Source organism: Drosophila subpulchrella, chromosome 2R (assembly GCF_014743375.2).
Source record: "Drosophila subpulchrella strain 33 F10 #4 breed RU33 chromosome 2R, RU_Dsub_v1.1 Primary Assembly, whole genome shotgun sequence".
NCBI lineage: Eukaryota > Metazoa > Arthropoda > Insecta > Diptera > Drosophilidae > Drosophila > Drosophila subpulchrella.
In genome coordinates, this window is record NC_050611.1 from 21118234 (window position 1) to 21138938 (window position 20705).

At 45.2% G+C, this 20705-nt stretch overlaps 4 protein-coding genes across 5 annotated transcripts; 2 read left to right on the forward strand and 2 right to left on the reverse strand.

Moving 5' to 3' along the window:
* The first annotated feature begins 238 nt into the window (after positions 1-238).
* LOC119551361 (kalirin) lies at positions 239-6264 on the forward strand. Of its 2 annotated transcripts, XM_037860682.1 has the most exons (7): positions 239-652; positions 1407-1538; positions 1635-1968; positions 4783-4869; positions 4932-5036; positions 5095-5226; positions 5531-6264. In XM_037860682.1, exons 1-7 carry the CDS (start codon positions 369-371, stop codon positions 5990-5992), a joined length of 1536 nt encoding a protein of 511 aa, XP_037716610.1. In that variant the 5' UTR covers positions 239-368; the 3' UTR covers positions 5993-6264. The 2 variants fall into 2 exon arrangements, with proteins under 2 accessions (XP_037716610.1, XP_037716611.1); XM_037860683.1 differs by lacking the exon at positions 1407-1538.
* A 4837-nt stretch (positions 6265-11101) lies between these two features.
* On the reverse strand, positions 11102-12755 carry LOC119551310 (alpha-amylase B-like). Its single transcript, XM_037860604.1, has 2 exons — positions 12542-12755; positions 11102-12482 (listed from the first exon to the last, which is right to left on the reverse strand). Exons 1-2 carry the CDS (start codon positions 12716-12718, stop codon positions 11175-11177), a joined length of 1485 nt encoding a protein of 494 aa, XP_037716532.1. The 5' UTR covers positions 12719-12755; the 3' UTR covers positions 11102-11174.
* A 3784-nt stretch (positions 12756-16539) lies between these two features.
* Positions 16540-18214, forward strand: LOC119550287 (alpha-amylase B). Its single transcript, XM_037858877.1, has 2 exons — positions 16540-16772; positions 16836-18214. The coding sequence occupies exons 1-2, from the start codon at positions 16596-16598 to the stop codon at positions 18141-18143; spliced, it is 1485 nt and encodes a 494-aa protein (XP_037714805.1). The 5' UTR covers positions 16540-16595; the 3' UTR covers positions 18144-18214.
* Positions 18215-18401: 187 nt separating this feature from the next.
* LOC119550288 lies at positions 18402-19100 on the reverse strand. Its single transcript, XM_037858879.1, has one exon. It carries the CDS (start codon positions 18998-19000, stop codon positions 18536-18538), a length of 465 nt encoding a protein of 154 aa, XP_037714807.1. The 5' UTR covers positions 19001-19100; the 3' UTR covers positions 18402-18535.
* Between the last annotated feature and the right edge of the window lie 1605 nt (positions 19101-20705).

The following is a 20705-nucleotide window of genomic DNA, read 5'->3' on the forward strand; positions in this document are numbered from 1 at the left end:
AAGCAAAAGTGTTACAGACTTTGTTGAATTCTATTCCAATGCCAGACATTGAATGGCTTTTCACAGTTTTGAATGGTTTTTAATGTTTACAAACAAAATACTGGGCGCGTGGTCAGAAATTGCTTTTGATATATCGAAGAGAATCGGAATAAAAAGAGAACGATCGGAGGAGCTTTCGAGCTTTTTCAGACCTTGCAAATGCTCTCAGTGGCGATTTTACTCAGTCGAGTTTCGCGTTTGCTTCGCAGTGGATCATTATCGGAGTATAAATTGTTGGCCTTTTAAAGAAGGGGTTTTGTCACCGATATGCGTCGAATTTGGCGGTTGTCGAGCATATAGAAAGCTGTGAAAAAACGAAACAAAGCATTATGGAGCTAACCATATTCACCATAAATTGGTTCGATGTGATTTCGGTGGCGCTGACATGTCTTGCGATTTTTCTAGTGCAAGTTTTCAACGTTTATTTGCAAATACTCGACGACGGAGTCGATAATGGCAAGTCGATCGATGTGGTTGACAAAGCCCTCGCGAAGGAATGCCCGATACTGGAGAGCCTTACCCCCAGTTCACCCACTGCAATCACTCCGCCAAAATCCCCCACATCGGCCAACGGAAAGTTGGAAAAGCAAATAAGTCTGCTGGACAACGATAGGTAGGGCTGAACCCTCTAAGCCCCTTAACCCTCTGTTTACCCATGTTTGTTTGAACGTGCCTCGCCATCTGACAGATGTTTGCTGTTTTTCCATCGAATTCAGTGTCCATTATTGAATGTCCGACCTTTGGCTTGCCTTACACCCCTCACTGTGCGTATACGTGATAAGATAACGTATACGCCCGGGTTATTTTTAAGCCTTTTCACGGTAATTGCTGTCGGGAGTGGCTAAGTTCATGACAGGCATTATAAGCACGTTACCAAGCTATTTCGCACGACTGATCACAGATACGCAAAGTATTTTTATCAAAAAAGTTGGGGGTTTTAGTACAGGAAGGAAGTTGTTAGGCGATTGCATGTATTAAAGAGTTTTACAAAGGAAGTGGGCTATCTAATTCACAAATGGGGTCCCCCTTTGCTATAAAGTTTCTAACTTTGTACTTAGGTTTGCACTAAAGATTTGCGGTTTTCTTTATGCAATATAGACGATTAGCATTATCTTTAAATTATTAGTCGTTTTCTATTTTTAAATGCCCACGATAAGTATTTCGCCACTAAAACAGAAAATTAAATCTAAATACGCTTAAATCTCCATGAGATTGACAACCAACTCGGTTATCCACAGACTGTATGCTTTTAAAGATCCCAAAAGGTTTATATTTCATGTTGTATTTTCATACTTCTCACCACATTTTCAAGTGTTCCTCACTCACGGCTTGTGTTCTCGTGTTTTTCGTTACTGTTCTGTTTCCAGCGGCATCTCATTGGGTTCCATCAACACCTGTTCAACAACTGCAGCAAACCCATCCCCAACACACCGAACACACAATGGGTTCCACTCCTTCCCTTCGCACACGCTCAGCTTCGAGACCCTGGGCGATGAGTAGTAAGTACAAAAGTCATACCTACCCATCCGTATTAGCAGTTTATTGGTAATTGATTCGGTAACTAACTGTTGACCCATCACCCCAATTTACCTCAGCCACGAGGATGAGGACACCCTGTCTCTGGAGAATCTGTTCCCCTGCGATCAAACTGAAATCTATGCCTCCAAGAAGATCAGTTTTATAATCGACGAGCTCATCCAAACGGAGGTTAACTATGTGAATAACCTGAAGAAGGGAATGGTGAACTACGGAAATCTAAAGGATGCAGAGGATCTTCCAGAAGGACTAAGTGGCGAGGCCAAGCAGAAAATGCTACTGGGAAATGTAGAGGAGATTCTGCAGCTTCATGAGCAGGAAATACTACCGCTAATGCTGCGAAATCAGCGGGATCTCAAAGGTCTATTCGATGAGTTTGCCGCACATTTCGAGGTGAGTGGAGGGGTATACTTATAAGGAGCGGCCCCCGTGGGCTGACTCCATTAGCCAAGTAGCCGTTGGACGGGTTCCGACACCTCATCTATCAAAATTCTTTTGTCTTCCTCAAGCACTTGAAGTGCCTAATTTCAACCTCAAATATTTACACATAGCCGAGTTGATAAGTCTTTTTTAACTTGACACCTGCTATTGGCGTCTCGTTGCTTTATTACCTTTTGCTTTGTTGAGGTTTTTATTTTTATTACTTCAAGCCCGAGACTCGTGTTTTAATGCAAATGAAGCTTTCAGTGGGTTACGAAACTCCGTCAGAATTTCAATCGCTGATTATATGTATTATTTAATTTTCAGTAATATAATTTTCTCACACCACTTAACAATTTTGTCACCAAATTCATTCATATTCCAGTGAGCAAATAAACTAAATGATTTTCACATGAAATACTTATCCCAGATCGTTGCAGAATGACGAATGGGGTGGCTTAGTGAAGTCCCCTGATAAGATTGAAGTAATCAGCGGAACGCCGTAATAATAAAATCGGCAAATAGGCACAAAGCTCGCACTCAGTTACGAAAATCAGTTAGAAATTGTTAGGGCAAACAGACTTGTTTTGTTGTCCATTTGCCGGCAGCTGACGTCATCGGTTCTCGTGAGGAGAGTCGACAATGCTTTCCGGGGCTTGCCGTATATCTATAGAAATCCCCAAATCATCTCGTTAAAGTACTCATTTCGGAATGATTTTTTTGGGCCGCTAGAGAGCGGCCATGTGGCCATTTTGAGTTAAGTGTTGACAACGCAAATGATCAATTTAAATTGAAACTGAAATTGTCTGAGGCCTGTTCTTTAATTCTCTTATGTCATTCTTAAGTTCTGAGAAATCCCGAATATAAATTAAGCATAAGGAAGGAGTACAACAAGCTGAGAAACTGTTTTCAAAGCAGGTAACATTCTTGCTGAGCACCCTGAGGATTTGGCATCTTAATGTTCGACAGACATGCTAAGCCCCTGGGATCTGATTTATGTTTTTGCTTTTATTTGCTTTACCCACAACCACTTTGCATTCCCTCGTTTGCAAACAAACATTTCTGACTCACAGGACCTGAGACAAGCGAAAATTTGGCTAAATATATCATACAAATGCTACGATTTGTTTATACATATTTTCTAAAATTTTACTTTTCCCTGCTCAGTTTTGGCAGCATGTTGTATAAACAAAAGACGCGCACAGATTTGTTGATAAATATATAGTATATTGTAAATTTCCTCTCAGACTCGTCGTCGTTTACAAATTAATGAGGCTTTTCACAAGCAATTGCCAGATCGATTAGTTCTGACATCAATAGATTTGGCGGCTGGAAAAAATGTCAGACTAGAGATTTCGAATTGATTTTTGGTCTCGAAAAACAGACAAATTCCTAAAGAACCGTCCATAAATAGAGTCGCCTTCATTTATTAATCGGCTTTAAATGGCCGAAAACATCAAGTGACAAGCGTGTCGATCAGACTTCTCACCATCAAATCGCATCAAAACAACCACACTCGCAAAATCAATTAAAAGTTTTACCACATTCGGATATTTGAGTGGTTCAAGGGAGGGGGATTTAAGATTGATGCAATCGATTTGGCGATCAGAATCGTTGAAGATGTTTGCTGCGAAATAAACAAACGAAGATGATATTGATGGGGAAGCCTCTGACGGCTATAAATCGTATTTATACAGCTGTGTTCAAAAGAATAATAATAATACATCAAAAACTAACGCCAACTTGTGTTTTCTCGATTTCACATAGACAAACTAATGCCAATTTATGTTGTTATGTTTTCCAAGTTTTCAGATGGTTTCTTATTGTAATATTATTGTAGATGTTCTACACGACCTACAATAATGTATCTAAGAGCTAAGCTAAGGAGATAGATATTTTCTATAATCTTTCGAAGTGTTACTGCAGTACTAATATTTTGCACTTGACTGTTTGTATTCCCCATCACTTTGATGTCTATAATTTGTATATACCAGCAATGGGTTTAAAATATAGATCAATAAACCTTATCCCATTAACCCCGCTGACATTTCGGTGTGATTTATAGGAAAGAGTGTAAACTATAAAAATAGCCCACACCTATTATATACTAGCCCCTCTCGCCACCCAGAACAAATAACTAAATTAGGCGGAATGCACTGCAGATAGGAATTTAATGCTAATAAAATACACGCCCACCCAAGAAAATTGTGCAATGTGCAAAAATATATATACGTATTGTCACCTTTGCGACCGCCGTCGAGGCGACAATTGTTTAAGGCAGTCATTTGTCCACCCAAATCGCATTAGACATGCAAAATACAGAGCCCCCGGATGGAAAGGGAAATATTATGGCTGGCCCCGCAGAGAGGCGATTATCATATCATCTAAACGCAGAACTTCCAGCAGAACTCGGATTCTGATTCCGCAGCCAGGCGAGGCTAATGAAATTAGAATGGAAAGGAAATCGTTAGACAAGCAATTTTCTTTGCAGTTTGCACCAGTTTCGGTTTGGGAAAACATTTGCATTGGCATTGGCTCCAGATAGCGACGGGAATTCCAAATTTTCGCTATGGCTTTGCCAAGTCCGGGGTTACGTGACTTAAATGCTCAAGGAATTATGATTTCGCCACCAGGCAACTCGCATGAGTTTGTATGGCAAAGTGTATATGTTATATCAACTATGTGCCAAATGTGTGTCTGAAGCACATGGCTCAGACACAAAGGTTTTCTGAATTTCAGTAAGGCTAAGACGGCATATTAAATATCTTTCTGTCTTCTCTCTTTCAGAAAAATCACTTTTACTGCTATGTGAGCTTCACCATGGGCAAGAAATCCTCTATGCAACTGCGACAAGATCATCGAATGTGGTTGCAGGTGAGCTGCTCTTGGAAACCCTTTATAAATATAGTAGTTCTGTTAATATAAAACCTTTTCAGTCGTATCAAACCTCAATAAAAGACAAGCTGGGCATCGACAGCTTCCTAGTTCAGCCCATCCAAAGACTGACCAGATATCCTTTGCTCCTGCAGCAATTTATATCGGTAAGTGGCTCATGCTTTTTAAGTATAGAATTTCTTGTTAAAGTATTACCTTTTTCAGGAATTCTACAAGAGTGGAATTAGTTGCAAGCCTGTGCTAACTGCCGTTTGCAAATTGGAGACGCGAATGAGACGTGCTCTGGATGTGGTCAACCAGGCCGAGGAGATACCCAATATCGAGGAGCTCAACGAGGTAATTTATTTAGAGACTTAAATAATTTTTTTAAATGTTAGTGCACCTTAAAAAATGTATCGTTGTGGATTTTTCGAATTCACTATTGATTTTGATTTGGTGGTTAATTTTCCTAGTTTGAACAAAACACTATTTTAATTTTGTTAGTCTACTTTATTTGAAAAACATTTTGCTTAGTAGTTAGAAAACCATCATTCGTTCCAAATCAATAGCAAACTTTTAATATTCAGTTCGAATATATTTTTTTTGCGGTTGTTGATAACCCTTTTAATGGTAACTAAACCCTATTTTGTTCCTTTCCCAGTTGGACCTCCTGCAACTGGGAAACTTCCGCCGTTCGACGATGTTCGATGCCCAGCACTTACCCACCCGGAAAAAGTACCACTCCAAGGTGTTCCTCTTCGATCGCAGCCTTGTCTGCACGGAGGTGCGAAAGAAGCGTCTGGCCTACCGGCACCACTACAACTGGGAGCACGTGGAGCTCCAGAGGCCGCTGGACTCGGCCTCCCCCAATGCCAACAAGATCATCAACCTGCTGGTGAAGAACCAGGAGGGTGGATCGGGATCCGGATCCAGTGGCTCCAAGCGGGAGGAGTACTCCTTCGTGGCCCTGGAGGCGGCGGTGGTGAAGCAGTGGCTCCAGGCCACCCACAAGATCATCGAGATCGCGCGAAACGAGCACGCCAGGAGGAACACCTTCAGTCTGCCCATGGACCTGGTGCTCGGGGTGGTCATAGCCATCTGGCTGATACGGCAGTACTTGTAGATAATCATCAGACATCGGATTATATGCAAAACAATATTGCTTAGATTCGAGTCTAAGCGAACATTGGTCAGATACAATTTTAAAAATTTATTCGTAACCGAAGTTCGCTTAGAATCGAATTTTAAGAAGAGGTTTTTTCACATAATCCAATGCCTAAGAATCATGGTCCCACCTCTGCACACAAGCCATGTCTCCATGTCCCCAACCATATTCCCCACCCACTCACAACTCTAGATCGTAGATATCTAAGAATAAAGCTAAGTTATTTCGTAGTCCTGTTCCGTTTCTTGTCCTCGCTGCCTGTGCGAGCGTAAAATAAGCTTGCTGCAGTCGCCTGACAAATATTTATGATAAATTGCCTTTGCAGTGGCCAAGTCCTGTCCTTTTCATGTCCTTGCAGCAGAATGTAAATAGCTCTTCATCTCCCTCGCCAAACACACAAGGCGCACGGGCACAGTGCACTGTGTGTGTGGCGGCCACCGAAAAATGTATGACAAATCTATTTATTTAGAATTTATGACGGCCGCTGCAGGATGAAGCCAAAAGAAGCCAAGTCACGGTCTACGGAAATCTAATGAACCGTGGCCAAGGATGTGAGCATGTGAATATGAACTGCTCAGACGCTGATGGCTTTGGGAGTGTGTTAAAATGTAGTTGTCTCGGTTCTTAAATCGGAAAAGGAAATCTATTGCGAGAAAATATATTTCGATTTTACATTCTAAGAAACCTAAAGATACAGTCAGCTGTGTGATTAATTAAGGAGAGTCAATGATGTGATAGCAACAAAATAATTGATGCAGTCATCTTAAATAAATAAATAAATAAATTGATGCAGTCTGCTGCGGTTAAAAAATCACTCATTGCCGAGATTGGACCCTAAATTATTTAAAAACAAGCGATTACAAATTGAGAGTTCTCTGATAAGCATCATCATTAATAGTCATAAGTTTATCCGAAAAGTAGGCTATACGCTCCCGCAAAGCCTCCCAAAAGACTGCCCATAAAAATAATCTTGAATATTCACAGAATTGAAACATTTCCCACTTATTTCCAACCACTGTAAGGCAGACTTCGATTGATATCAAATCAAAAACTGATTTCCCACATTGCATGGCCTGATTATCCGGTCAACTGATGGTCAAAAAAATCATAAATATATGCAAAGGAAAATTCTTATTTCAAGTTTGTTGCAACATCAAAGAGTCGACGAAAATAAACCAAGAATGCACTAATGAAGTTGAAAAGCATATGGGAAGGGGGTCCCATCTGGCTCTATTTTCATGTCCTTGGGTGTGGGAGGGGCTGTATTGGTGTTTGTGCCTGGGATGTGACAAAATTTGCACAAAAGCAATTTGTTAAAAGGGCACAAAAAATAAAACGCGGCTCCCTTGACATCTGGGGGGAAGTTTCCCTTCATTTTCCTCCCTGTGAGTTGCTGTCTAAGCAAATTTCGGTACCCATTTTCCTATCGCCGCCATATATGTGCTCATTTTGTTCGTTGCTCGCTGTTGGTTTATTATATTATGTCATTTATGTTGGCATGCCGCCATCGCATCCGCTTGTCGTTTGCTCAAGGGATAAAGGATGTGAATGTGGATGCTCCAAGGAAGCTGGCTGAAGCCAAAGGATAATGCCCGTGTTCTTACCAGGCAGCTTAAGTGTATTAATGTCTGTCAAGTAGTTGTCACAAAAGTGACGTGTATGTAAACGATTTGACATTTTTATGAGCCAAAAACGTCGCTGAGCTGAAAAATTACAACATTTTCCCCACTCGAGCAAAGGATTTTTCCCCTCAGCTGCCCTCTTTCAATATTTCTGGGCCATTGGCTTTCGAGCGTTTCTTAATTTTTGTCTATGCCCCTCACGTAGTTTTTGTTCTACACGCTCCACATGTTTTTTGTAAACTAAATGCATAATTTGGAACGCAAAAAAGTGTGGAAAAAGAAGAATTTTGCCAATAGAATTGTAGAATGCCAGGGGCATAATTTATTTGAATTTTTTCGGGGCACGTCGCTGGGCGCTGGAATTGGAGGACGTTGAACAAATTTGCCAAGTAATTGCACAAATTATTGCACGTAGGCGGGCAACACATGACGTTTGGGCGCCACAGATGTCCCTGGGAGACATTTCACCACCCTGCTCTTCCCTTTTCATGCAACATTAAATTAACTTGACGTATTCCGCAGCCCACGGACACTCGGTTGCCACAACTGTTGCTAATTTTTGCTTAATATGCCCCACACACGGATCACACTCGCCTCCATTGGATTTCTGCGTATCCAATTCACGCCTCAGCGCCAGTTGTTGTCCCCCATCCACCGAACATATACGATATCCCAGCCTTTATCTGCCCCACAACCCACCATCCACAATCGTATGGCCATCCCAATCCCAATCCCATTCCCAATCCCATGTAAATGCAACACAACACTTAGGCACGCATCCAGTGGCACATCTTCATCCATCCCACATCCGTCCAACATTTGCCGCCTCGTCTCCGGATTTGCGAATTCGTTTAGTTCTTTGCTCCGGGTGCTTGAAAAAGTTGAAATTTCAGCTGCGAAATGGCACGTGAAACAATGTGCTTCTCGGGCTCTGGAGTTGGAGTAATCGGAAACAGTGGGTTTTGACCTTATAGAACTTCCCAACTAAATAAAATTTTTTTTTGGTAAATATACTAATAGTTCTAAAACTAATGTTGGATATAATTTTACATAATAAAAAAGAAAAACAAAAAGTTTTTTTAATAAATCATATCGAAATTTATACCGTATCTCGATAGAACTAGTATAATATCCTTAGCATTCTTCAATAGTCTTCAGTTCTAGCCACAGATACAAGAAAAAAGTATTAGGTTGGCAAACCTGCAACAAATTTTCTTACATTTAATGTATTTCAAGTGCTCTACACAATCCAGCGATATTCGCCCCACTGTTCCGGTTACGGTGGCACAAATCAAGCAGAGCGACAAATGCCCATGCGAATGTGTGAATTTGCCGACGATGACAACTGATAAAAGATCGAATTGCGCATCTGAATTCCGAGGAGAGTCCTGGAACACGTTCCGCAAAGAAGGCAGGGAGTGTGGGTTAAAGGGGGATGGCCCTTAAGACCCCGGGTTAGGCATAATGCCGCCTGGCATTAGATAAAAAACAAAGGCATGTAATTTTCGGGGCATGGCCTAAGGCCACAGAACGAGTGGAGTGGCGGAAACGGAAACGCTCGATAATCGCACAGAGTGCAGCGTCATGTGTGTGGGTGGACCAAAACCAAGGAGATGGGTGGACCAAAACCAAGGAGGTGGGAGGCTGGCACGTTCAAGGATGAGGTTGCTTCCTGATGGCTGATAATGCGGGCGGCGAATCACGTATGGCTGGGGAAATACCCACTCCCCCATTGATAAATGCCCTCCGTTAAGTGGCATGTTTTGGGTTAAATGCGGTGTAAAATGTGCTAGCCCCCTAACCCCTAATGGCATAATAACCTGGCACTGGAAAAAAACACTCTTTTGGGGATTACCATATTCCAAAAGAATACTTTACCTTTCATTATCAGGTTGCCTTTTATTTGAGTGAGTAATTTGCAAGGGTGTTTGCATACTGTGCGTGTGGCGGCAAAGAATGGGAAGCTGTTAAGCAATGGTTAAATTTAATATTGATTTAAAATTTTGCTTAATTATAAAACATACAAAATTCAGAAGGATCCTACTATTAAGCCTGCACACTGTGCTTGTGGCGGCGGACTTAATTGACTTAATTTAACAAATTCTTTAAAGTGCGTTTACTAAGAAAAGTAATTTCATTATAGGAGCATTTTTCCTGAGTGTAATTGAAACGAGAAATGGTAACTCCGTCTGAATGACAGTTCAGTTAGCAGCCAGGAGGACAACAAGTCGCAGTAGCACCTTGAAAATGTCAGCCTGGGCGCACTGACGCAAATAAATCGCCCATCGTTGGCGCACCTGACGCTGTCAACATATGTGTGCTCCTCGAAATGCAGAGCGTTTCTGGAGGGGATTGGGATGGGGATAGGGAGGAGTAGCCGCACCGGCCTTGTACATACATCTTGCTTACAGGACGCCAAATTGAAATTTAAAACGAGAAAACCAATAAAAAACAAGTTACAGACGCCGACGACGACGGGCGGCAATGGCAATACAAATTGCACTGACGACAGCTGAAAGGCCAGTTCCACCGGAATCCACCCAGAAATCAGAGGGGAGCCAACCGAAACCACCCGATCCCAAATGCAATTCGCGCCCGGGACCAGCATACAAATGCCTTCAGCCAAAGGATAATATAATGCACGTTGTTGAAGAATAATGGTCCTGCCAGAAGACAACGTCGCCATCCAAGGGACTAAGCATGTCTGCCATTCCGAAAAAAGAGGTCCTGGAGGAGGAACTGGAACAGGAAGCCCTCATCCTCCGTCCTCCAGGATCCAAGGAGCGGACAATAACGATGCCGGCAACGGCAATGACAGGCAATTTTAATAGAATCTGCCGAGGGGTGTGGGGATACGGACTTAACTTGGTGCGTGCCTTGGCCTTTCTCCGGGAACATGAACATGAACATCGCATCCCGGATAGCTTCAATTTGCACCACCAGCCTACGAGCAAGTCCTTCCAAGGATCCGAAGAAGGGGTGCGGAACAAGGGAGTTCGGTGTGATTTATGTACAGCCAAAGTCAACAATCAATATTCACATTTACACAGAACCTGTTGAAATCCATCTGCCTTTTAAATACGTCATGAATGCTTAAGAGACTACAACTTGAAACCTTTTGTTCAGATCAGACTGGAAATCTATTAGACTTTTAACTTAAGGGAAGCCTTAGTTAGTGGCCAGAATATTGAAAGCCTTTTTCGAAGTATCTTAATACAGGAAAATATATATTAATAACAAAAGAATTGTTATGTATTTTAATATGCAATAATATTATAGAGAAGATGTGGATGGCCTCTTTACCGCAGTTGTCTTAAAGTACCTAACAATTTTTAATTAAATAGAGTGGTACTTTCCCACGAGCTACTACAAGTTGTAAAACTCATTGTCCCTAGAATGCCTTTATAGAAGCTTCTTATCATCCCACGCGTTCAAAAGACTCGAGTGTTAATAATCTCATCGTATATATTTTGTAAAATTAATAATCTCAGCTGAGTGGCGGGGCAATCTCAAGTTGTTTACAACCTTGAGTTGACGTGGATGGCCAGCACTCCGTCGTCCTCGGAGCTGCCGATGTAGACACTGGCCCGTCCGTCGGACCCCACGGAGACGCTCTTCCCGGTGCAGGAGGAGCCGCTCTTGGCGCCGGAGATGACGTCGCAGTAGGTGCCGCTCGGGAGTCCCGTCTGCAGGGAGCTGTTCAGGTCGTAGTTGTCGTTGTTGAAGGCCACGAAGCCCTTGTTCCCGCGGCTGAAGGAGATCTGGTTGCTGCCGTTGTCCCACCAGTTCTGGATGGCGTCCGCGCCCACGGCGTTCCTGAAGGCCACCATGTTGTAGATCTGGCGCCACCTGTGCTCGCACACCCAGCCGCCTCCGCAGGAGTTGTCGCTGTTGAAGGAGGGCGAGGCGATGGTGTGGCCGTCGGTGGTGGGCGGACCCTGGTCCGTGTCCGTGAAGGAGAAGGAGGACATCACGCGGGGCGTGCCGAAGGGGTGGGCCAGCATGAAGGCGGAGGCCATCTTGTACTGCTTGGCCACCTTGTAGGTGAGCACGTCGGCGCCCCCGGCTCCGTGTCCGCGCTGGTTGTCGTGGTTGTCCACGAAGACCAGGGAGCGGTCGGAGGCGGCGAAGCCCCAGGCGGTGCCCCAGTTGGTCAGGTACCGCAGCTGGTCCTTGCCGCGGAAGACCTTGCCGATGGAGTCGGAGTGGCGGAACTCGGTGATGGCGCCCAGCCCGGTGTACTCACTCTTGCTGATGGCCTCGCCGCCCATGTCGATCACCTCCTGGACGATGTAGGCCTTGGCCACCGAGGAGAAGCCGTGGGCGGTGTTCAGGTTCTTGAGCCGCCCGTAGATGGCGCCCAGGTCCGCAGGCCACATGTGCTTGGCGGCGTCCACGCGGAATCCGGCCACGCCGAGGTCGATCAGGTGGTCCAGGAACTCCACCACCTTGTCCCGGACGTAGGAGTTGCCCTGGTTGAGGTCGCGCAGACCCACCAGCTCGCAGTTGCGCACCTGGTTGGCGTCATTGTAGTTGCTGATGGCGCAGGTGGGGTTGAAGTCCAGCGAGGAGTAGGGCACTCCGGGGTAGCTCTTGCTGCTGGGGCTGGCGGTGCTGCCCCCCGTTCCGTAGGTGCCTCCGTCGGCGGCCATGTGGTTGAAGACCACGTCCACGTAGGTGCGCACTCCGGCGTTGTTGCACCGCCGCACCATGCTGGCGAACTGCTCCTCGTTTCCGGAGCGGGTGACCAGCTTGTAGGAGATGGGTTGGTACCGCTCCCACCAGGGGCGGCTGTCCTTCACGGCGTTCTCGTTGACGGGCGAGACCTAGTGGGGGAAGAGGGAAGGTAGTATCTTCCTGAAGACCACCAGCAGTACCACCTCACCTGCACTCCGGCATAGCCCTTGGGTCCCAGGAAGTTCTCGCACTCGGCGGCGATGTCGTCCCACTTCCACTCGAAAAGGTGCACCATGCCACTGCGCCCGGAGGCGTAGTTGGTGTCGAACTGGGCGTTGGCCACCGCCAGGAGGGCGAGGCACACTACGGTCTTGGCCAGGAACATTTGATTCTGGTACTAGCTTTCACTCTGATTGGAAGACTGCGAATGAAGCTCCTTATATATGAGGCTTGCTTGTGAGAATGATTTGTGGTGCGAACTTATCGCCCCCAAAGGCGCACCGTTCTCAATTATTGCGTTGATTAAATTGCGATCAAGACGTCTTATCTAAGTTCAGGGCAGACCTATTGACTAGTGGCTAATTATAATTACTGAAAATAAGTAAACAACGGGGTAGTGCATTCCTCTTGTATCCGCTGCGGTTGGGGATTTTTTGGCCACTTGACTTACAGTTTGCTCGAAGCGTGACCACCGTGACAACAATGCCCCATTTAAGGAAATGTTTTTATTTTCTAGGAGTTATATCACACATTTTCAAAAACAAAACAAATCGGTTATACTTCTTGCTCGTGACACTTAGTAATAAAAAGTTATTATTGATAGCTGTTATGACTTACAAAGTATTTCGGTGTTGTTTCTAGAATTTTTGTTCACCTTTTGTAGAGTAATCTCACTACAGCGCCAAAGTGTTTGTGAATAATAAAATAAATCGCTGCCAGTATTAAAAAGATAATGTCCATTTGCGGTCGAGGCAACTCCTGTTATGTGGCTGCCGAAATATCTTTTGATTAGCCCAACGAATGGTTCTGGTTGTGGGCCATAAGAATCCAGGTCATGTAGCCCGCATATAAATCCCGGCAAATTCATGCATGACCCATAAAAGTGGAGACCCCTGCCCCGCAGAATCGGAGCCGGCACTCCAGCAGCATATTTCCTATTTATGACTGCAACTTTCGGCGGGGTCGGTGGAGTCGGGTGGGGTGTAAAAATTTCAACACGCTTACACAAAAATTGCCAATTAAGCGCATTTATGACTGCAACGCAGCGGAGGAGTGTGTGTATGTGGATGCCACATGCAACTCGAGGTCGGGGAGAAGTCGGGGTCACCACCCCCATCCCCACCCCCGTCCCCATCGCCAACCCCAGTGGAAACAGTGTCTGGCCCATAAACATCCTTAATGCGAGGACGTGTGCACTCCGAAGACGCTCGTCGGATTATTAAGAAACAATGAAGCCGGGACGTCGCTAGAAGCCATAAAAGCGGACACATAACGCCCGGTTTATGGCGCAAGTTAAAACCGGAAACTAAATAGTTGACACCGCGCGGACATTGACCATCGGATGCGGATGTGGGTGGAGACTGGGGGCGGTTGTGGATGCGGGGCGGAAACTCTCGTAAAGCCCGGGTCAATGACGAAAACATAATTTGTAATTTGAATTTGCTCCGTGTTCGAGCATAAGCAATGAGCTCCCTGGAATGTCCTTCGCCGTTGTCCTTTCGGGTATAACAGATTCCACTCGCGTTTTGGTCACGGCGCATGTAATTCTTCAGGATGGTGATTGCTGTAGCAGTAAGGGTCCCTAAATGTGAACTACAGAGAAAGCACATGTGATACTTTGCTAAGGTGAGGGATTTTTAACTATTTTCAATAACAGTTTTAACAAATATGGACTTGCTTATTTCTTTGTTTTATAATAGTAAGAGATTTCTCCCTAAGCGTGAATTTGAATATTAATTTATTTAAACTTTAATTTTACTCTCCCATGACTAGCTAAGTTAATCTACTTAGAGCCGATTTCTGAATGTCATGTTAACTTTTTTATTTAGGGTAAATTGATCTAGCAGAAAAATGTAGTCTCTCAATGTCAGGTCAGGTTTTATCGAACTAAAAACTTTGTTCTAGTTAAATTTGTTAAGTCTGAACAATTTAACTTCATGCTAACTTACTCTAAGTAGAACCTTAAGTTGACATTGAGAAATCGGACCAAAATGTCAAGAAAAATTTGTGAATATCCTTTTTTAAACGGTATTCACTTGGAGTGTTTATGTTTCAAACCCATGTTCCTCCGAGATCCCTGCATTCTTAAGTCACAATTAACTGGGGAACGAATTACTCAAGTAACCCCACGCCGCAGTTGAGGTATGAACTGATATTAAAAAGTGTCTGCGGGGGAAGTTACGTCTTGGGTTAAGCTATCGGCTTTGGGGAAAGGGCTACCTATATATACACCTTCGTCCTTTGGCTGATTTATGCGCTTATCACGCAGGCGTCGCCGTTTTTATGTCCCTGTCGTCGCCGTCTGTCGGCCATAAATGTCCTGCTCCGAGTCCTGCTCGCAAATTTGCCATTTTAATGCTCCTCCGGAACTCGGCTAGCGCTTTTCAATTCCTCCACACATACCTGCGAGATGGCTTAGGCTCATCCCTCGCCCTCCGTGACAGTTTTTCATTACGCACAAATCCTTCGGGCATACACAGTCGCATTAAAAAAGGATGTTGACTAAGAGCCAAAAAGGGGAAAAAATGGGAAAATAAAAGGGGGAGCTGTGAGCAAACAGCTTCTTCTCGACTGCAGTCTTTGGAATTTCATAAAAAATCGTTGCGGGCTTATCGCAGCTTTAAGATGTCTGCATGTCCTGTGGGTGCTCGCATGTCCTTTGCCCTGCGACACTTTCCAACTGACATTATGCAACTTTGAGCGGCAGCAACAAGAACTGCAGCTATCTAAATTACCCAGAGACATCCGGCGTGGCAGGACCCTTACATGCTCACATGCTCAAGGATCAACAGGAAGCGCCCCAAGGAGTCTGACTAGCTCCATGTGTTGCATTCTGCCTTCAGAGGGCTTGCTCTGCTTTTTTCACTTCCCAGTGCGCTGCAAATTTCATTTGGCACTGCGACAGGAAGGAAATGTGAGCATGCAAAGCCGAAAAAGGTCCTGGATAGACAGAGATAAGTTGGCCGGCAGTCGGCAGTCAGCAGTCGCCAATTAATGCGTGTTCCTACGTGTTAGCATTCTGCCACTCGAATGTCCCGAATCCAGAGGATCAAGTGGCCGCCAGTCAAGGCCAGAAGTCACGTATTCCCGCGTGAGTTGCGAACGGTGAATATTGGGTTGAAAAAGCTGAAACATTCACTGGTAAATGTAAAATTCCTTCAATTCAAACATTGCGTTTCATACTTAAATTAAATAAAAGTGTAATTTCAAAAAATTTAACAGTAAGTACAAATCAAAATTGATTTATGTTAGAAAATTAATACATTTTAAATAATCATAATCGCTTAATTTTTGTATAATTACTATGTCAACAAAAATACGAATTTATGTACCTTGGAATCAAAGTTCAAAGTCCCTAAATTAAATTTAATTGAAAAGATGAATATCATTGCGGAAATTATATAAATGAAAAATTAAGTGATTGGATTTACTACCTTATATTTATCATTGATGCCTAAAGCCGACTGAAATATGGTCGTTAATGTTTGTTAATGTGCTAACAGCAAACTCCATACTCTAACTTGTTTTAAATAATTAACCTTTATTTTAGGAAATTTAAAAAAGTTAATAAATAATATTTATAAACCGTATTGTGCATGTTTTAGTATTAAGAATTGGTTTGTAGTTATTATTTGACAAATCTGGCCTTAAGGATCATAGTTCACAGTGGTCACGCTTCCAGCAGACTGCGAGTCAAGTGTCCAATAAATATACAACCTTGCCGATATCAAAGGAATGCATTGTCCCGATGAATATTGATACAGAAATAACCGTAATAAGCCGGCGAACTAATCATCTCTGAAAAAATGCGACCACCAGTCAATACGTCTGCCTGGAATTTCGATAAGGCAAACAAATCGCAAATCACTCCCCTTAGGTGGTGAAAGCCACTCGGGGGCGATAAGATCCCCTGGAGTAACAAATCACTCCCTCCGAAGCTTCGAGATATGGTAGCAGTGGGGTCCACTATAAAAGGAGCTTCATTCGCAGTCTTCCAATCAGAGTGAAAGCTAGCTTTCACCTAGAACCAGAACCAGAATCAAATGTTCCTGGCCAAGACCGTAGTGTGCCTCGCCCTCCTGGCGGTGGCCAACGCCCAGTTCGACACCAACTACGCCTCCGGGCGCAGTGGCATGGTGCACCTCTTCGAGTGGAAGTGGGACGACATCGCCGCCGAGTGCGAGAACTTCCTGGGACCCAACGGCTATGCCGGAGTGCAGGTGAGATGGTACTGCTGATGGTCTTCAGGAAGATACTACTACTACTACCCCTTCCCCCACTAGGTCTCGCCCGTCAACGAGAACGCCGTGAAGGACAGCCGCCCCTGGTGGGAGCGGTACCAACCCATCTCCTACAAGCTGGTGACCCGCTCCGGAAACGAGGAGCAGTTCGCCAGCATGGTGCGGCGGTGCAACAACGCCGGAGTGCGCACCTACGTGGACGTGGTCTTCAACCACATGGCCGCCGACGGAGGCACCTACGGAACGGGGGGCAGCACCGCCAGCCCCAGCAGCAAGAGCTACCCCGGAGTGCCCTACTCCTCGCTGGACTTCAACCCCACCTGCGCCATCAGCAACTACAATGACGCCAACCAGGTGCGCAACTGCGAGCTGGTGGGTCTGCGCGACCTCAACCAGGGCAACTCCTACGTCCGGGACAAGGTGGTGGAGTTCCTGGACCACCTGATCGACCTTGGCGTGGCCGGATTCCGCGTGGACGCCGCCAAGCACATGTGGCCAGCGGACCTGGGCGTCATCTACGGGCGGCTCAAGAACCTGAACACCGCCCACGGCTTCTCCTCGGGGGCCAAGGCCTACATCGTCCAGGAGGTGATCGACATGGGCGGCGAGGCCATCAGCAAGAGCGAGTACACCGGACTGGGCGCCATCACCGAGTTCCGCCACTCCGACTCCATCGGCAAGGTCTTCCGCGGCAAGGACCAGCTGCGGTACCTGACCAACTGGGGCACCGCCTGGGGCTTCGCCGCCTCCGACCGCTCCCTGGTCTTCGTGGACAACCACGACAACCAGCGCGGACACGGAGCCGGGGGCGCCGACGTGCTCACCTACAAGGTGGCCAAGCAGTACAAGATGGCCTCCGCCTTCATGCTGGCCCACCCCTTCGGCACGCCCCGCGTGATGTCCTCCTTCTCCTTCACGGACACGGACCAGGGTCCGCCCACCACCGACGGCCACACCATCGCCTCGCCCTCCTTCAACAGCGACAACTCCTGCGGAGGCGGCTGGGTGTGCGAGCACAGGTGGCGCCAGATCTACAACATGGTGGCCTTCAGGAACGCCGTGGGCGCGGACGCCATCCAGAACTGGTGGGACAACGGCAGCAACCAGATCTCCTTCAGCCGCGGGAACAAGGGCTTCGTGGCCTTCAACAACGACAACTACGACCTGAACAGCTCCCTGCAGACGGGACTCCCGAGCGGCACCTACTGCGACGTCATCTCCGGTGCCAAGAGCGGCTCCTCCTGCACCGGGAAGAGTGTCTCCGTGGGGTCCGACGGACGGGCCAGTGTCTACATCGGCAGCTCCGAGGACGACGGAGTGCTGGCCATCCACGTCAACTCAAGGTTGTAAACAACTTGAGATTGCCCCGCCACTCAGTTGAGATTATTAGTTTTACAAAATATATGCGATGAGATTGTTAACACTCGAGTCTTTTGAATTCTAAGCATGACAAGATGATTGCTAGCGATAAAGAATATTTAAGGGAGTTGCGGAATGGTTTGTTATCTTGATGGCACAGAAGTCCAGATCTATTATTTCCAACAAAACATTGTAAATTTTCTATAAGCGTCATGGTTTGAGAAGCTTTTAGTGCACCAGTAGGGGGTATACAAATTTTCTCTGCCTTATTTTATTATCTTTTTTCAAAACAAGTACCAATAAATTATATTTGCTCAGAACAAGGGGAGGAATATATAATATTAATGACAGGAGATATTGATGGTAGCCACCTAGAAGACACGTTACTGGGTGGGCTGCCTCCTCACCTCCTTGTTCATCAGCATTTGCAGCCGGGTCACCACAGGCACGATCATCTGGAGGCCCAAGTGCTGCTCCAAAGTCTGGGCAATCTCTTCGTGGAGAGCCTGTTCCAAGGACTCGCTGATGTTGCGCTTCTCCACGATCTCCACCTGCGGCACCTGGAGCGGATAATTCGATGGACAGGTGAAGACCAACTGGAGGGCAGAGCCTCCTCGCTCCCCCGCTCCCACATTCGCTCCATCTTCGTAGTTTTGGGTGGACAATGGAACCTTCACTTGCAACCTTGGGCGACGGGACAAAACCATGTAAGCCAGGCCCAAGTAATGCATCGTTCGCACCTCATTTTCCTGCATACTCCAAAAAAATCGGGCAGTCCTTTCAGCATCCCAATTATTTGATAAATCCCTTTTTATAACTCCTCCTCCACCTCGCTCCCTGTGCGACATCCTTCGGTAATTTTGAATTTCGCCTATTTCTTTTGGAATTTCCTGCTTTCCCCTGGACTCCTGTTGTTCTCCACCCAAAAATTATGTGAAATGTAATGCCAGGCCATCTCGTGAGCCGAGATTTGCATAGTCCCATCAGGCAATAACAGATGGATGGGATGGAACTGAGGGCTTTCATAAGATATGAGATCTGTAAAGGTTGGGGAAGACCCCTGGGGTGGCATCGGTTGAAGTTTAAATACCCTTTCAAAAATTATAAGCATAAAGAATATTTGGCAAATTGGAATAACATTAATTGTATACGGCTTAAGACCCTTTATTATTACATTTAAAAATGTTGGTACCCATAGAAAATGAGAATAGCAAGAATAATAAATAAGAAATGGTTTAGCACTTGAAATATAAATGAAAATTGGTAGGTTGTATCAGATTAATGACTTTCAAGTACAAAATATAAAAACGTTTTGTTCTTATTGAATTATTTATATAACGTTACATGGTATGTATGTATGTGTTACATACAATGTTTTAAAATGAAAATTTCCCTTTTCATTGAATTTTTTTTAAAGAATTAAGACCGATTTCCAAAGAAGCCAACCCCTTTTAGTACAGAGCATCAACAACATAGTAAGTAAGTATATACAGTACGTACCGTGAATATGCTCGCATTAATACTCTAGCCGCAAATTGAGTTTGTTCGTTTGGCTGATTTGATTAGCCTAGATTTGCTGGTCTCAGGGCTATGCAAATTAGTTTTGTGATTATCGCGAAAATTGGCAACAGAGAGGGCGGCACACGACTGAAAACCCTCCTCCCTTGGCAGTGGTGGAAAAACCACCACCCCCTTAATAGTTATACCCGTTACTCGTAGAGTAAAAGGGTATACTAGATTCGTCGGAAAGTATGTAACAGGCAGAAGGAAGCGTTTCCGACCCCATAAAGTATATATATTCTTGGTCAGGATCACTAGCCGAGTCGATCTAGCCATGTCCGTCTGTCCGTCTGTCCGTCTGTCCGTCTGTCCGTCTGTCCGTCTGTCCGTCTGTCCGTCTGTCCGTCTGTCCGTCTGTCTGTCCGGATGAACGCTGAGATCTTGGAAACTATGAGAGCTAGGCTATTGAGATTTGGCGAGCAGATTCCTGAGCTTCTTACGCAGCGCAAGTTTGTTTCAGTAGAGTGCCACGCCCACTCTAACGCCCACAAACCGCCCAAAACTGTGGCTTCTACAGTTTTGATGCTAGAGTAAAAATTTAAACTGAAATGAATTGTTCTCATCAATACCTATCGATTGACCCAAAAAAAAGTTTTCCACGCCCACTCTAACGCCCACAAACCGCCCACAAACTTCAAAAAATCGTAAATATGAACGCGGATATCTCGGAAAATATCAAAGATAGAGTATTGGGATTTCAGATTTAGATTCCGTAGCCTTGTGCGCAGCGCAAGTTTGTTACGCAAATATGCCACGCCCACTCTAACGCCCACAAACCGCCCAAGCCTGTGGCGCCCACAATTTGTATGCTAGATTAAAAATTTTAACTGAAATGTATTGGTCTCGTCAATGCCTATCGATTGATCCAAAAAAAAATTTGCCACGCCTACCCTAACGCCCACAATGCTTAAATCTGTCTTCCGCCGGTAGGTGGCGCATTTAAATCTCGCTTTGCTGCTTGCATATCTCCATTTCCCTTTGGTCCCTTTAGCT

What these genes read in the sequence shown, in the direction of transcription:
- LOC119551310 (XM_037860604.1), bottom strand. Translation starts at nt 12,718, where the DNA reads ATGTTCCTGGCCAAGACCGTAGTGTGCCTCGCCCTCCTGGCGGTGGCC. An exon ending in AGGGCTATGCCGGAGTGCAG is followed by an intron (nt 12,483 to 12,541) that starts GTGAGGTGGTAC and finishes TTCCCCCACTAG; the next exon opens with GTCTCGCCCGTCAACGAGAA.
- LOC119551361 (XM_037860682.1), top strand. Translation starts at nt 369, where the DNA reads ATGGAGCTAACCATATTCACCATAAATTGGTTCGATGTGATTTCGGTG. An exon ending in GAGACCCTGGGCGATGAGTA is followed by an intron (nt 1,539 to 1,634) that starts GTAAGTACAAAA and finishes AATTTACCTCAG; the next exon opens with CCACGAGGATGAGGACACCC. An exon ending in ATATCGAGGAGCTCAACGAG is followed by an intron (nt 5,227 to 5,530) that starts GTAATTTATTTA and finishes TTCCTTTCCCAG; the next exon opens with TTGGACCTCCTGCAACTGGG.
- LOC119550287 (XM_037858877.1), top strand. Translation starts at nt 16,596, where the DNA reads ATGTTCCTGGCCAAGACCGTAGTGTGCCTCGCCCTCCTGGCGGTGGCC. An exon ending in ACGGCTATGCCGGAGTGCAG is followed by an intron (nt 16,773 to 16,835) that starts GTGAGATGGTAC and finishes TTCCCCCACTAG; the next exon opens with GTCTCGCCCGTCAACGAGAA.
- LOC119550288 (XM_037858879.1), bottom strand. Translation starts at nt 19,000, where the DNA reads ATGTCGCACAGGGAGCGAGGTGGAGGAGGAGTTATAAAAAGGGATTTA.